This window comes from Barbus barbus, assembly GCF_936440315.1.
Source record: "Barbus barbus genome assembly, chromosome: 50".
In the NCBI taxonomy this organism is placed as follows: domain Eukaryota; kingdom Metazoa; phylum Chordata; class Actinopteri; order Cypriniformes; family Cyprinidae; genus Barbus; species Barbus barbus.
This window is the reverse complement of record NC_136728.1, coordinates 3,602,677-3,617,136: the sequence shown is the minus strand read 5'-3', so window position 1 is coordinate 3,617,136 and position 14,460 is coordinate 3,602,677. Positions and strand designations below refer to the sequence as shown.

At 37.1% G+C, this 14,460-nt stretch overlaps 1 protein-coding gene across 3 annotated transcripts in view; it reads left to right on the top strand.

Moving 5' to 3' along the window:
* wwox (WW domain containing oxidoreductase) overlaps positions 1-14,460 on the top strand; it is a 217,259-nt gene that overhangs the window by 66,974 nt on the left and 135,825 nt on the right. For all 3 annotated transcript variants that reach the window (XM_079414110.1, XM_079414111.1, XM_079414112.1), the window contains exons 7-8: positions 2,025-2,210; positions 5,305-5,569. In XM_079414110.1, coding sequence (XP_079270236.1) covers positions 2,025-2,210; positions 5,305-5,569 — 451 coding nt within the window. The remainder of the gene's footprint in view (positions 1-2,024; positions 2,211-5,304; positions 5,570-14,460) is intronic.

The window sequence follows — 14,460 nt, the reverse complement described above, 5'->3', positions numbered from 1 at the left end:
TTTTGGTTAATGGGTTTTCATTTGTTTTGGTTTCTTTGTTTTTGTGGCTTTGGTTTGATTAGATTTGGTTTATTTTTGGTTGGGTTTGGTTTTTGTTTTATGACTCTGGTTTGGTTTGATGGATTTGTTTTGGCTTTTATAGTTTGTGTTTGGTTTTATAATTTTTGTTTTTGTTTTGTGTTGTGGTGTTTGGTTTGTTTTATTTTTTGCCTTTTGCTTTTTTGTTTTTGGCAAGAATGTGTTATTTTCAGAGGTGGGTAGAGTAGCCAAAAACTGTACTCAAGTAAAAGTAAAAGTACTTGTAGAAATATTTACTCAAGTAAAAGTAAAAGTAATCGTCTGAATAGTTACTTGAGTAAGAGTAAAAAAGTACCGGATAAAAAAAACTACTCAAGTAGTTAGTTACTAGTTACTTTGGATCATATACTGAATATAGTCTATTTTTATTTAGATATATAGATATTTAGATACAATTTACACACACACACACACACATATATATATATATATATATATATATATATATATATATATATATACATACATACACACTGCCGTTCAAAATATATATTTTTTTAATGTAATTTATTTCAGTGATGCAAATCTTAATTTTTATTAGCCTTTACGCCAGTCTTCAGTGTCACATAATCCTTCAGAAATCATTCCAATATGTTGATTTATTATCAATGCTGTTCTTTTAACCTTCTATTCATAAAAAAATCCTTAACAAAATGTCACATGTTCCAAAAAAAAACTGCAAATCCCTGTTAAAAAAACAGCATATGCTGGTATAGGTATGTTTTGAAGCATGGGATGCTGGTTTGAGCTGGTTTAATGGTCCGACCAGCTTAAGACCAGCACATGACCAGCATAAACCAGCATCCCAGCTTCAAAACATACCTAACTAGCATATGCTGTTTTTTTTCAACAACACTGATAATAAATCAATATATTAGAATGATTGCTGAAGGATCATATGACTCTGAAAACTGGAGTAACAGCTGATAAAGATTCAGATTTGCATCACTGAATTAAATTATATTTTAAAGTATATGAATTGTTATTAATGAATTATTAATTATGTATTATTTATATATGTATATAACCTCTGACACGGAGAAGAGAGAAATCTCCTCACATGACCGCTACAGAGCATCTGAACATAACGAAATAAATGCATATGATGGATCTTCTTCCGTCTGTTCTGCAAAATGTAAACAAATGTGGCCTTTATTTCTGCAAGCGTAAATATTGTGAAAATATCAATTGTGTCTAAGCAAAGGCATTCCTCCTGGAACTAACGCGGGTTTGGCGGGTGTTCATTTCATACTCTGTGACAGCTTATTTAATGAATTAATTCAGGACTGTATTTAATGTATAAGGTACATTTATAACTAACTGGTAATGTAATAGTGGTATCGTGTAGTCAGTGCAGTCGAATCTATAGGCTACCTGTGGAACCGACAGCACTGTTCATCTAATAAAGATCTTCATAGCTAGCAAACCATAGCCTTTGCAGAATTGCTTTCACCTGACTGTAGATCCAAAGCCACGTCTTCATCGCTCTTGATGTTCATAAACTTTCTGTTATCTGAGAGAGAACCGCTTCAGACGACACTGAACGAATCATTCAAACTGATTCACGAACCGATTCACTGGTTTTCCAACAGGTTTGTTCGAGCCTTCGAACAGAATTGACTCAAAAGAATGAATCATTCGCGAATGGGCATCGTTCATTGCCCAGAGAAAAGTAGACGGCGCGTTTGGAATAAACTGAAGCATTTTTAACTTTATTATTACGTATTGCAATAAGATAAAGTAACTAGAGGAGCGTCGCCCACAGTAACTAAGTAAAAGTACCGTTTTTTCACTAAAAATATACTTGAGTAAGAGTAAAAGTACCCATTTTAAAATATACTCTAAAAGTATCAGTTACCCAAAAAATTTACTCAAGTAAATGTAACTCGTTACTACCCACCTCTGGTTATTTTCATTCAGTCTCTCTATTTTTTCTCTCTCTGAAGGCCGTTGCACATCCTGGTGTGTAATGCAGCGGTTTGCACGCAGCCCTGGAATTTAACGGAGGACGGGCTGGAAACCACCTTTCAGATCTGTCATCTTGGCCATTTCCACTTGGTTCAGCTCCTGCAGGACGTCCTGCGGCTCTCCGCTCCGGCTCGGGTTGTGGTGGTTTCCTCAGAGTCTCACAGGTGAGAATTTTAAATATTTCCCATCATTCCCTCATTTAATCTCTGATGCATTCATGTAAAATCATCCATTTACTCTGTTGTCGCTTCACCAACAGTCTCCAGATTGATTTATACTTTTTGTGTTGGATAGTGTAGAGTATCTGTCAGCACATGCCAAATAGACCATATTAACCAGCTAAACCTTGATATCCTGGTTGAAATATTGTCCACTTCTGTTCTCAGATTCATCGCAGTGGAAAAACGTGTGTATACTGTATGCAGTACAGATAGTATGCAAAAAAAAGAGAGAGCTAATATTTGGGACCTACTGTTCCTGTAACATGATTATTAAATGAAAGTGCTTTGAAGAACATTTTCGGCTCTGAGAGCGTGAGGGTCCATTAGATTAACAAGCCCCTTGTGTCATTGAGGGAACAAAATCTCAATTTGCTCTGGCCAACAGTAAAATCACTTACTTGTTATCGCAGGAGCTCCTCCATTTAACTTTTACAGTTTATTTCCTTTCTTCTTTTTATTATCTTTCTCCGCTATCGCTGATAATTTTTGATCCTTACCTCCTCATCTCTATCACTTCCACCGCCTTTAATATGTGGCCTTTTGAGCTCCCAGTCTGACCTCTGACCCAGGAAGAGATTATATTTCCCAAAGCCGCAGGAGCCGTTAAACCGTGCGAGCGACGGAAAACGGCTCGGAGAGGGAGGGAAAGCATGAGGGGTTGGGGAAATTGAGGCTAAAATGGAGAATAACGGGGACGTTTATCTGCGCTGTAGCACTGGGGCTTAAGTGACAGGACCGATAGGTGCTGGCATTTGCCTCCCGACTCCAAACAAGAGGACACTGATAGCGTGGACAGGAAACTCACCTCTGAAAACTCACACCAGATTCACGCCTTTATACTTCAGTCTCTTTAAAGCCGGATAGTGTAGTCATTAAATACCAGCCTGACCTGACCTTTTCATACCTCTGCTCTGAAAATAGACTATTTCCACCCCAGAATGCCTCTGCTGGGAAGACCATGTGGATTATCCCGACCGTGAGGTGATGACAAAGTCAACATGTGCAGAGGAATAATGGGGATGGATATATAACAGCTCAACTGAGTAGCTCAGCCAAAAATACTAATAAAAAAACATTCTGTCATTATTTACTTGCATTCATGTCATTCCAAACCTGATTTTCATTTTTCACTGGAACATAAAAGGAGTTTTAAACAGTGTTCAGTGTCACACAGCACTTGAAATTGAATGGGGATGTAGTATATCGAAATTAATACATAAATATTTAGCATGAAGTTTTTTGATATCATTGTTGCAATTACCGAAATTATCATTGTGTTTCCCCCTTTTGAATGCACCAATGTAGAATAGCCACATTAATATCCACAACTGATGTTTTTCTTTTCCCTCCATAGTAAATGATGACTTACATTTTCACCCATTTCATCTGAATGCAGTGCACAGACAGCTGGACCACTTAAAAAACAAATAAATAAATAAATGTATTTATATTTAAATTATTATTATTATTTATTTTTGTTTTAAATATCAAGAAAATTGTCTCATAATCAAACTTGCCATATTGCTAAAGGTTTAACATAATTGATGCCAAATGTTATTGGTTTTATGTGTAAAGTTATAAAGTGTGCATACACAAACGACAACAAGGGAAACATTTTTATTGAATAATGGACCATTTTTATCTAACAATGGACCACTGTTTTAAAATGGACTACATTGATTTATTTATTGAGCTTGATAGACCCTGGTCATTTCATTCTTTGGGGAAAAAAAGTGTTGATTTCATACTGGGTTTGGAAACAGGAGGCTGAATAAGTGATATCAAAATGTTCAGTTTTTGCTGAACTATTCCTTTAACTAGTTTCCCACTCCCACAGTTCACACCTTTGGTATTTGTACCGTTGCGATGCCCGCAGATGTTGTTGTTTACCCAAGCAGAGATGTAACGTGTCAAACAGCAACATGGGCCGCACTGAGCTTGTCATACAGCGAACGTGACGTTTTGATTGGTTGTTATGTAAAGTGCATAATTAAGAGGTAAATATTGAATGTGATTGCGGGCTCTGAGCCACACTAGGGGAGAGACCATTCATTTCACTGCAGTTTCTTGGGACTGTTTACACACACACAAGGACACATTGAGAAACTACAACGTCTTGTGTTCAGGGGCCTTGTCAAACATCTGGCGTTTAACAGCTTAGTCAGAGCCAATTAAAGAACATCATGTCGTAGCTTTGATTTGCATTAAGTTAGACCTGGCCTGCCAAAGCTCATTTAGTTCATTTCTCCATCGGCTCACATTCTGGAGGTTATTCTTTAGTTAGACTGTAGTCTGTGAGAAGTCAATTTTGTCCATTTGTTCAAAATTTACTATTTGCTGTATTTAAAGCAATTGTTCATCCCAAAATTAAAGTTCTGTTATCATTTATTTATCTTCCAAATTCCAAACCTGTGACTTACTTTCTTCTGTGAACACAAAAGTAGATTTTAAAGAGTGTCTACAAAAAACAAAGACACCAAACTAGATGCCAAACAAGACACAAAAGACAAAAAAACTAAACTAAACAAAACATCACAAAACTAATAAACCGACAAAAATAAACAAGATGCCTCCAGAAAAAAAACACAAAAAGCAAAAAAAGCAAAACGGCACAAATAAAAACAAAAACAACTCGAAAACAAACACAAAACAAAGAACAAAACACAACACCAATAGAAAACAAAACGTAAAAACCAATACAAAATAAAATGTAAAACTAACACAAAATAAAAGAAAAATCAATACAAAACAGCAAAGCACAACACCAACACAAAACAAAACATAAAACCAACACTCAAAAAACAAAACTATAAAAATGATAAATAAATAAAAATACAACACAAAACAACAGGATAAAAAAAACAAAAAAAAAACAACACAAATCAAATCAAAACAAATACAAACCAAACAAAACATAAAAAACAACACAAAACAAAACACCAACACAAAAATCACAGAAAACCGTAATATTAAAAAACAAAACGCAAGACATAAACAAAAAAATTTTAATACGAATTGCTCGTTGTTGTTTGTGAAGGTTCACAGATCTGGTGGACTCGTGTGGGAAGGTGGAGCTGAACCTGCTTTCACCTCCGCAGAAGGAGTACTGGTCAATGCTGGCCTACAACCGTGCCAAACTCTGCAATATCCTCTTCTCCAACGAGCTGCACCGCCGCATGTCGCCCCATGGCGTCACCTGTAACGCACTGCATCCTGGGAACATGATGTACACCTCCATCCACCGCAGCTGGTGGCTCATGACCCTCCTCTTCACCTTCGCACGACCCTTCACCAAGTCTATGGTAAGAGCAAGAGATTTCCCTCTTTCGCTTGATTCAGTGCGACGGTTGAGTATGTTCATGAGTTTTGTTTTTAAGCAGCTACTTTAGCATCATAACTGAAATGGCAACTGATTTTGAACTTGCGTTCATAGGCATCAACAACACGTCACACATATTGCACACATATATGATATAGAGCTGTTTTGAATGGAGTTTGATGTTAGTATGTTTCTATACTAATGCTAAGCTAACACAACAAAGTGAATTGTTGTTTACACAATGCAGTTTTTGAATTTAAATAATGAGATGCGCTGCAGTGGAATCACAAAAGCTTTATATACACATTTTTTGGACGACGTGTACGAGACACAAGGCGTTTGTCTAGAGCATGTTTACATCGAAAACAATGGAAAAGCAGCGCAGTAGAACGCAAAAATGTGTTCTTTTATGAATAGCCTCTTAGAAGCATAAAAATATGCTGGGTGTAATAGAACATTTTTAATTTAAGTGTTTTTGATTATATTTTCTGGTATTGCATTAAACATATTATTATTATTATTAGGGATGCACCAATATTACAATTTTGCCTGATACCAATAAATTTATTTGTTTGTTTATTTATTATTTTTTATTTAATGCTATGGCCAATAGCCAATAAACGACTTTTAAAATTATATACTATTTTATTTAAATAAATAAAAACAAAACTTAAAATAATGAACAAAGAAACAAACAAAAAATAATAAAAATCCAGTTGTTTAAAATGTTGCAAGTTACATTTTACAGTACAGAATGAAAAATCTCTGTCAATTTTGGGGTTATTTATCAATGGTAAAGGTTATTGGCCGATAACCGATATGGTACCGATATATATTGCGCAATGCACATCTGTAATTATTGAATATATTTATAAATTGAATATATTACTTATAATTCTCTCAACTTAATTTTTTTCCACTGAGCTTGTTACAATGTTATGGTATTTCCTTTCTGGATGACTGCATATTGCCTTACAATTTGGCCAAAGATGTCGTAAAGTGACACTGCTGCCTTTTGCAATGGCTTTCTTTTTTGGGAACCAGCTTGCTAGAGGGAAGAACAAAGCTATTGTGCTTTTTGTCTTTCGCCTATATGATTCTTTTCCTCATATCAAATGACTTTTTTCAGGTACAGTGGTTGGTACTTGAATTTTTGTAGTCCAAGAAAGTTTCACTAGCATGTTTTTGGGTTCTTTAGCAGGAATCACCTGTAGTTAGTGTGTGTGTGTGTGTGTGTGTGTGTGTCACACTGCCGTAGCGCTGCTCGTATACCCCAGCGCCGCATAAATCAGGCGGGCAGCTCTTCCTGTAGGCAACACTCTCCCGTTTTAGCCCGAAGAGGCGAGTCACATACACTTACAGAGACAAACTATAAAATTCAACATCCTCATAAATCATAAAGTATCTGCCTGTCTCGCACCTGAAGCATTTCCTTCCGCTTCTGATATGCTTTAGGCCACACAATGCATTTGATGTATTCTTTGTTTTAATTTTGGTTGAAAACTCTGAAGGCAGGTTTTGATGTAGTGTTGAGGATTTCAGCCGAGCTGATTATGTATTAAAGAGATGGGTATGAATATGTCAGAAGTTTATGCGCGCGGCCCAGTCGTAACTCAAAACCGCTCATTTCTCCAGCTGTCAGTCATCTTTGATGGACGCTTTTCACCGCATGGAAAGTCTGCTGCTGTTTCTGAACTGTTAATTTGAGAGATTTTTTTTTCTTTGTCTGTTGATGAGACCTTGTTTAACATTTCATAGTTTTGAGCGTGTAAAGAAAAACCAACATTATAGTCATTTTTGTTTCCTGAAGAAAATTCCAGTGCTTGTCAGGCAACGATTTACGATCCAGTTTGCAAATTTTAATAAATTTCACTCTATGGTTGCATTTTTACAAGTATTTAAAAAAATAAAATGAAATGAGTAAATAAACAAATAAAAATTATGAATTAAATTCACTGTTATAAATTAAGTTATTGTTATTATTATATACATTATTATTAGTTTATTATTTCTTTATCTTTAATTGTTTTAAAATAGATCTAGATATCATATCGATATAATTTTTTTAGATATCAAATTATTTATAGAATCATCTTTCTTTCGTTCTTCTTATTATTAGTTGTAGTAGTAGTATTAATATTAATCAAAATAGTAATTATTTTCTCCATAAAATTGTGCATGCGACACCTAAGCTAGGAAAACCCCAGTTCTTACTCGGGTGTTAATGTGCCTCTCTATCCCTTTTGTGAAACCCCTCAAATATTAGTGAACTTAACACGAAACAGTGCTGTTATTTTATTTATTGGTTATGAGGCTATGAAGATGGTATCGTTTTAATTGCTTGCAGTCTCATATGGGATGCTGGGAAATTGTTCAAGGTTGCAAAGCTCTGCATAATGTTGACAGGAAGAGCCTGGAACGATATTACACCCAAGCTCAGTAAAACGCCTTTGTCTTCTCCAAGAAGCTGTGGGTGATTTATAACTGCGCAAATCTAGAATAAAACCTCTTATTTTGCTGTTTTATTGCATCTGAGTGGGACACTTCCATTTAGTTTAGTGTTTCCTAGCATAGATGCATCAAACATCATAATTAATTGATTTATCATCATTATTATTTGTATAACTCGTTGAGATTAAAACTAAATAACAATAAGATGGCAGAGGATGTTGCAGTGTAATTCATATCCTCATGTCATCTTGTAATTTGTAGATAATTTCCAGTTTTGCTGAGCTGATAAAAATTAATTGGGAAAGAGGCAGGACTGATATCTGACTTTAAAACTCATGACTGTTTTCATCTATAATCTCTACATCAGATATGTTCTGCCATGCATCTCTCTTGCTCTCTTCGTGGCCTGCAGTTGTACATTAGGCCCGTGCTGATCTCCAGATGTGTTTAGCTTTGATAAGAGTGCAGTCATTTTCTCCTCATAATAATCAAGTGGTCTCTTGTGCTGAGCAGATTACGGTTCTGATCTATCCTGGGATACAGACGTCCTGTCAGCGAGAAGCAGGGATACAATGCATCATCCCACTGACTAAACTCACCACTGAGCATTTTAGCATACAATTTATAACCAACTCAAACTAATTTCTCAAATCTGTCATCAGTGTTGGGGAGTGAGTAGTTACATGCAACAGAATTATGGGATTTATGTGTAATTTGTTACAGTTACTGAGAAAATATGTGTAATTAGATTACAGTTACTTATTGATTTTGTGGCGGTTGTGCTTTCAAATTAAATGATCATTTTAATTCAGATAATGAAGGATTCTGAAAGTAATCAGTAATCAGTGATGATGATTAACAGTTGGAAAACAGTAAAAATATTAACAGTTGAGAAAATTCACTAGAAATTTAGAAAAGTAATCAAACGTAATCAGTTACATTACTTCAATAAAGTAATTGAAATAGTTACAGTACTTATTATATTTTAAATAGGGTAATCTGTAACCTATTACATTTCCAAAGTAACCTTCCCAACACCGTCTGCCATTGGAATCATAATATACGGGTAAATATCACCATAGAGTGCCTTTCAACCTCACAATACTCCACAATTTTGCCATTCGCTTTGTCATATCATAAATAGTAGACACTCAAGTACTACAGAAACATATTATTGTTTAGATAATTATGGGTCATAATTCGAAGCATAAACCATAAGATATGTCCACCATGTCATGGACATATATATTAGTGTTAAATACATTTGCATTGCAAAATTATGATGCAAATTATATTTTCTGTAAGGTATCATGTCCCTTTCTTAAACAGGGATATTTGTTTGCTTTCAAATTATTAATACATAAAAGATGTTATTTAAACCATGTGTTTTTAAAGAAACTCATAAAATTCACACATGTATTTTTTTCTTATTTGGAGAAAACTGTGATATTTAGATGCAGTTTTTTGTTTGCATTTTATTGCCCTCACACCTAGCTATTGAACACACTAGATTATATAGATATGATTTTATTATTATTTAAAATATTACTGTAAAATATCAAGGTGACTGGGTGGACCAGCACATGACGGTATGGACACATAATGCAGAACACACAAATCATGACAAAATATAAGAATGAAAATTTTTTTATATAATAATAATAAATAATATAATTAAATCTAGAAAATTTATCAAAAGAGCCAAGTAATGCTTTTGTTATGAATATTTCATTTCATTTATTTATTCTCTTTTCATGGTAATGCAACACGAAATGCCACAACAATCCAACAACACAACAAAAATACATTCCATGACAAAAAGAACAGGAGTAGGATGAAGAAAAAAAAATCTTATAAACTCCTACCCCATTCTTATATTAAGAAAGTTACAAATTAGATGGCCTCACCGACATGAAAAATAAAAATACAAACATAAAAAAATAAAAATATAAAAACTTATATAACACACCCTTTCATAGTTATTTTTATATTAGTTTATATTATTTTATATTAGAAGTTATCATGGCAAATGAGTTATGTACAGGACACCAAAAAGCACCCTACAGTGATATTGACCCATACTGTACTTTAGTAGAATGTGTTGAATTTAATACAATGACTTGCCAAAATAGGTTTAGAAACAACAAAACACAGCAATTGACGTTACTTGCTCAGAAATCCCAAAATTCCCCAAAACACTCATTTCCTTAAACAAATGTTGTTACTTTTCCAAGAAATGTTGTTTTTATTAGATCTGTAATGCTTTATGTTCGTTAGATATTTTTGCTCAATGTCAAAAAAAGGTCATTTTTGATACTTCCTATGTGGTTTTATGTGAAGTACTGTACGTCCCCGAAGCCTCTGTAACCTTTTCATTTGTGTAGTCAAACAGCTGTTTTAGCATGTTTGGTTTGACATTTCTTAGACGGCTGGGTATTGTGGCATCTAATAGCTGCTTGATGCTTTGGGACATGAAGCTGCTGGGAAAATCACAGCCGCCCAATCAGCACCCCACCTTCCCCCCATCATGCCCGCCCTCTTCACAATCGCTTCATTGGGATCCAGTCCGGCGCGTTTTCAGCAGTTTAGCGCAATTATTTTCCCCAGGATTCTGCCTCAGGCGCTCCGCTACCTTTTTACATATGCAGGGGCTGAACTTTTGACCATGGCCCAATAGTCGTACATTAGCCGACGGTTTCCTCTAAAAGGGGGACTTTAACAAGTTCCTCTGTGCATTGGCAAGTGTCTCGCCTCTCGCCTGTGAGATAATTTAGCCAGCCTGCTGCGAGAATGCTGCCAGTGCTTCCTTATGGGAGTCTAAATCTCTCTCTCTCGGTCCCCTTGTAAGCCGAGCGAAAGGAGGAGATGCTGTTGATGGATCTTTCCTCACGCTCAGCTAACGAGGGCTCTGCTTCTATTAGTGCACTACAGAGGCATTAACCATTCTCTCTCGCTCTTCTTTAATGAAGTCTCGTCACCCCGAGCGGCTCAGATTTATCCCACCGCTGTCGCGCTGCGATGAGCCCTGTCGCTGTGACGAGTGTCCCCCGGTAACCGGTTGTAAGGTCAGGTGTTGTTATCTGCCTGTACATGGGTCCTATCACGGCTGCGGCGCAACCGGAGCTGACAGGCGCTCAGTGGAGCGGTGCGAAGTGGGGCAGAGGTCTACACCCAGAGCCCCTTCCACTGCGGCGGGACACAATGAGCTGCCAGCAGCCCTAATGGGCTCATAATTGGTGATTAGGGCCTGCAGGTTGAGAAGAGAACCAGTTCACTCAGCCTGCCGCAATGTTTTCCGCTACAGGCTGCTGTGCTGTCTTCTACCGCAGCGATCGGCCTAGAACCATCCACTAGTATATCAAATCTAATGGACACTATGGCCACTTTCGCCCTGCGGATATGTGACAAATATCCCTGTTCTTTTTTTTAAGGATTTTCTTCTTTTTTTTTCGTGATCAGTGTTTCCCAGCACTATAATTTGAGGCACCCCAAAAGTACACGGTCTTGCTTATCCATTTCAGATCTTGGAGTCTCTACTAAAGCGCTAATGAGTTGATCCAGGTGTGTTTGATTAGCAGGAGTTGGGGTGCCTCTGGAAACAGTGTTTGGAAACACTGTTCTAGAGCAGATTCTAGATCTAGATTTTTCAGACCTGTGCTGGAGGCTCCTTAGAACCACATATTTTTTGTCTCCTTGAGGGTAGCATGAGTGGGGTGGGGGGGGGGGTTAAATTTCCAGGAACTTTAATTCAGGTCTTGGAGCATCTTCTGAGCTGATGAGTTGATCCAGGTGTGTTTGATTAGGAAGAGTTTGGAAATACGTGGTGTTGGGGTGCTTCCAGGAACAGGGTTGGAAACATTGTTTTAGATCAGATTTTTTAGACCTGTCCTGGAGGCCTCCAGAACCACACATTTAGTATCTTCTTTAGGGTTGCAAGTCGGGAAAAGAAAATCTGGTAAATTTCCAGAAACTCACCAAATTGTTCTGAAAATTTCCCAAATGTTCAGAATTCTAAAATGTTTCTGGTAATTTTCCATTGAAACCCTAGTTTTCTTTATCGGACACATCTAATACAGGTTTTGGAGTGTCTACTGAACTGATGAGTTGATCCAGGTGTGCTTGATTAAGAAGAGTTTGGAAATATGTGGAGTTGGGATGCCTCCAGGGACAGGGTTTAGAAAAGCATTGTTCTAGATCAGAGTTTTTCAAACCTGTCCTGGAGGCCTCCAGAACCACACATTTAGTATGTCTTCTTTAGGGTTGCAAGTCGGGAAAAGAAAATCTGGTAAATTTCCAGAAACTCACCAAATTGTTCTGAAAATTTAAACTAGCAAAAAAAAAACAAAATCCTTAAGGTTCTAAAAATTCTAGAACATTTCTGGAAAATTACTGAAAATGTTCTATTCTTTTGCGACCAGACACATTTAATTCAGGTCTTGGAGTATCTACTGAGCTGAGTTGATCCAGGTGTGTTTGATTAAGAAGAGTTCGGAAATATGTGGTGTTGGGGTGCCTCCAGAAACATGGTTTTTCAAACCTGGTAAAAAATAAATAAAAAAATAAATCTTGTAAATTTGCATGAACTTACCAAAACTTTACAAAAAACAGGGTTTGGAAATACTTTTAGATTAGTGGTTAACAACCATGTTCCTAGAGTCGCCCCAACACGGCACATTTTGCATATCCCCTTTGTCTGATAAACCCATTTCAGGTTTTGGAGTCTCTACTAATGAGCTAGTGACCATTTGTCGGCAGTTTTCACCTTGCTTTGCTTTGTCCAAACAAGCATTTATTCCACCTCTTTGGGACTTTCCGGTCTCTTTTCATGATTTTGTCCCCTTGTTTCTAAAGAACAGCTGACAGGTGTATCAGGTGTATCAACTATCAGTAGTGCTTAACTTCTGCCAGATTGCTTTGAATTGTTCTGGGGTCCACACAAACTATACCTCAGACCCCAGTTTTCAAGCGGACCCAGGTCCACAGGTCCAGATGAACCCCAACAAATGGCCCATCAGACATTATACCACATAGGAATGCTCTATAAATTGGATCCAACGTGGGAACAGTAGGTTCAGAGCAGCCGATTGTGTGAACTATGCATGTAAACATCACAACGCCTCGTCCTGCATAACTCTCTGGTTAGAACCGAACATCAGACCTTAAATAGACTTTAATCTTTAATCTAATTGAGCGATATGTTGGCTTGATGTTACTCCATTCTCTCTCAACTCCCCCTGCATTACCTATTACGAGCCTGGAAGACAATCTGAGACCTAAAAGCACACAATCCCATTTGCTTGTATTGACGTGTGTCTCAACTCAATCCTATTACCAGGATTATAGTCTACCAAGAACCGCTATTTCATTAAAATAAAGTGTGGGGCTAGAAGCATCCACACACGTACACGCTTGCAGCTCTTTGGAGGGAGCGACTCATTGTGCAGTAGGAAACTAGTTTATTGCTTGATCAGCCGATGTGGCCAGGAAGGTGTCGGAATCGATAAAGGACCAATCAGAGGCAGGCAGCGTTCGGGCGAGCCCGGGAGCTGTCATGTCATGTTTGACCCCCAGTCAAAGTCACACGGCGGCCCATCCATCTGAGTTCGCGGAGCTAATTCCGTGTTCATCTGAAGACCATGAGATTTAGCACATGAATGCTAGCGGAATGAGACGATGACGTGCATTGATGATGTTTGAGAGGATTCAGTCGCTTCGATTAATTCTTCAGGGGCCTCTTATTTGCTTTGGCCAGGGATGGTTCACTATGGGTTGCATCATGTGGTTACAGTGTTTTTGGCCTTGCCATTTTTATTGAACGTATAATGAAGAGATTGCAGGAAATTATATGAAAAGAAGGGGAGTAGTATTGATGCAATGTTCATGTCATGTTGGATGTATTGTAATGTTAATAATGCAATTACAGTCTGTAATTACAATGTAATGACAACTCTGCTGTTTTACACAAGGTCGGCATGTTCATAAGGGTCAACCATTTTACGGAAAGTTGGAAAGTCATAAATTTGGTAATTCTGTCATGACATGAATTATGCTCCATAAGAGATTAAATTTGCATGAGTGGCATGAGATTTTGTCCTCATGAATGTGTTGGAGAACACGTGGTAATGATTAGGCTATGGCCTGGACAATCACAATGTTTGGTTTCTTTGAAAAAAGATATGGCACAATCCTATTTGTTTCTCAAACCTGACATCTTTGCAAAGACTACAGCCCTTTTCCCAGAATTCCCAACTGCTCCCCCTAAAATCAGGCTTCCAGATCCATATCTACCTGTTTTTTGTGACATGTGGCTGATGGACTATTTTTCAAATTGATTTCAAAAATGTACGTAAGCAGTTGATCTTCCACCCTAGATTACCTATTGATTTTTAATATGAAAAGCTCATTATACAAACAGTAACTGCA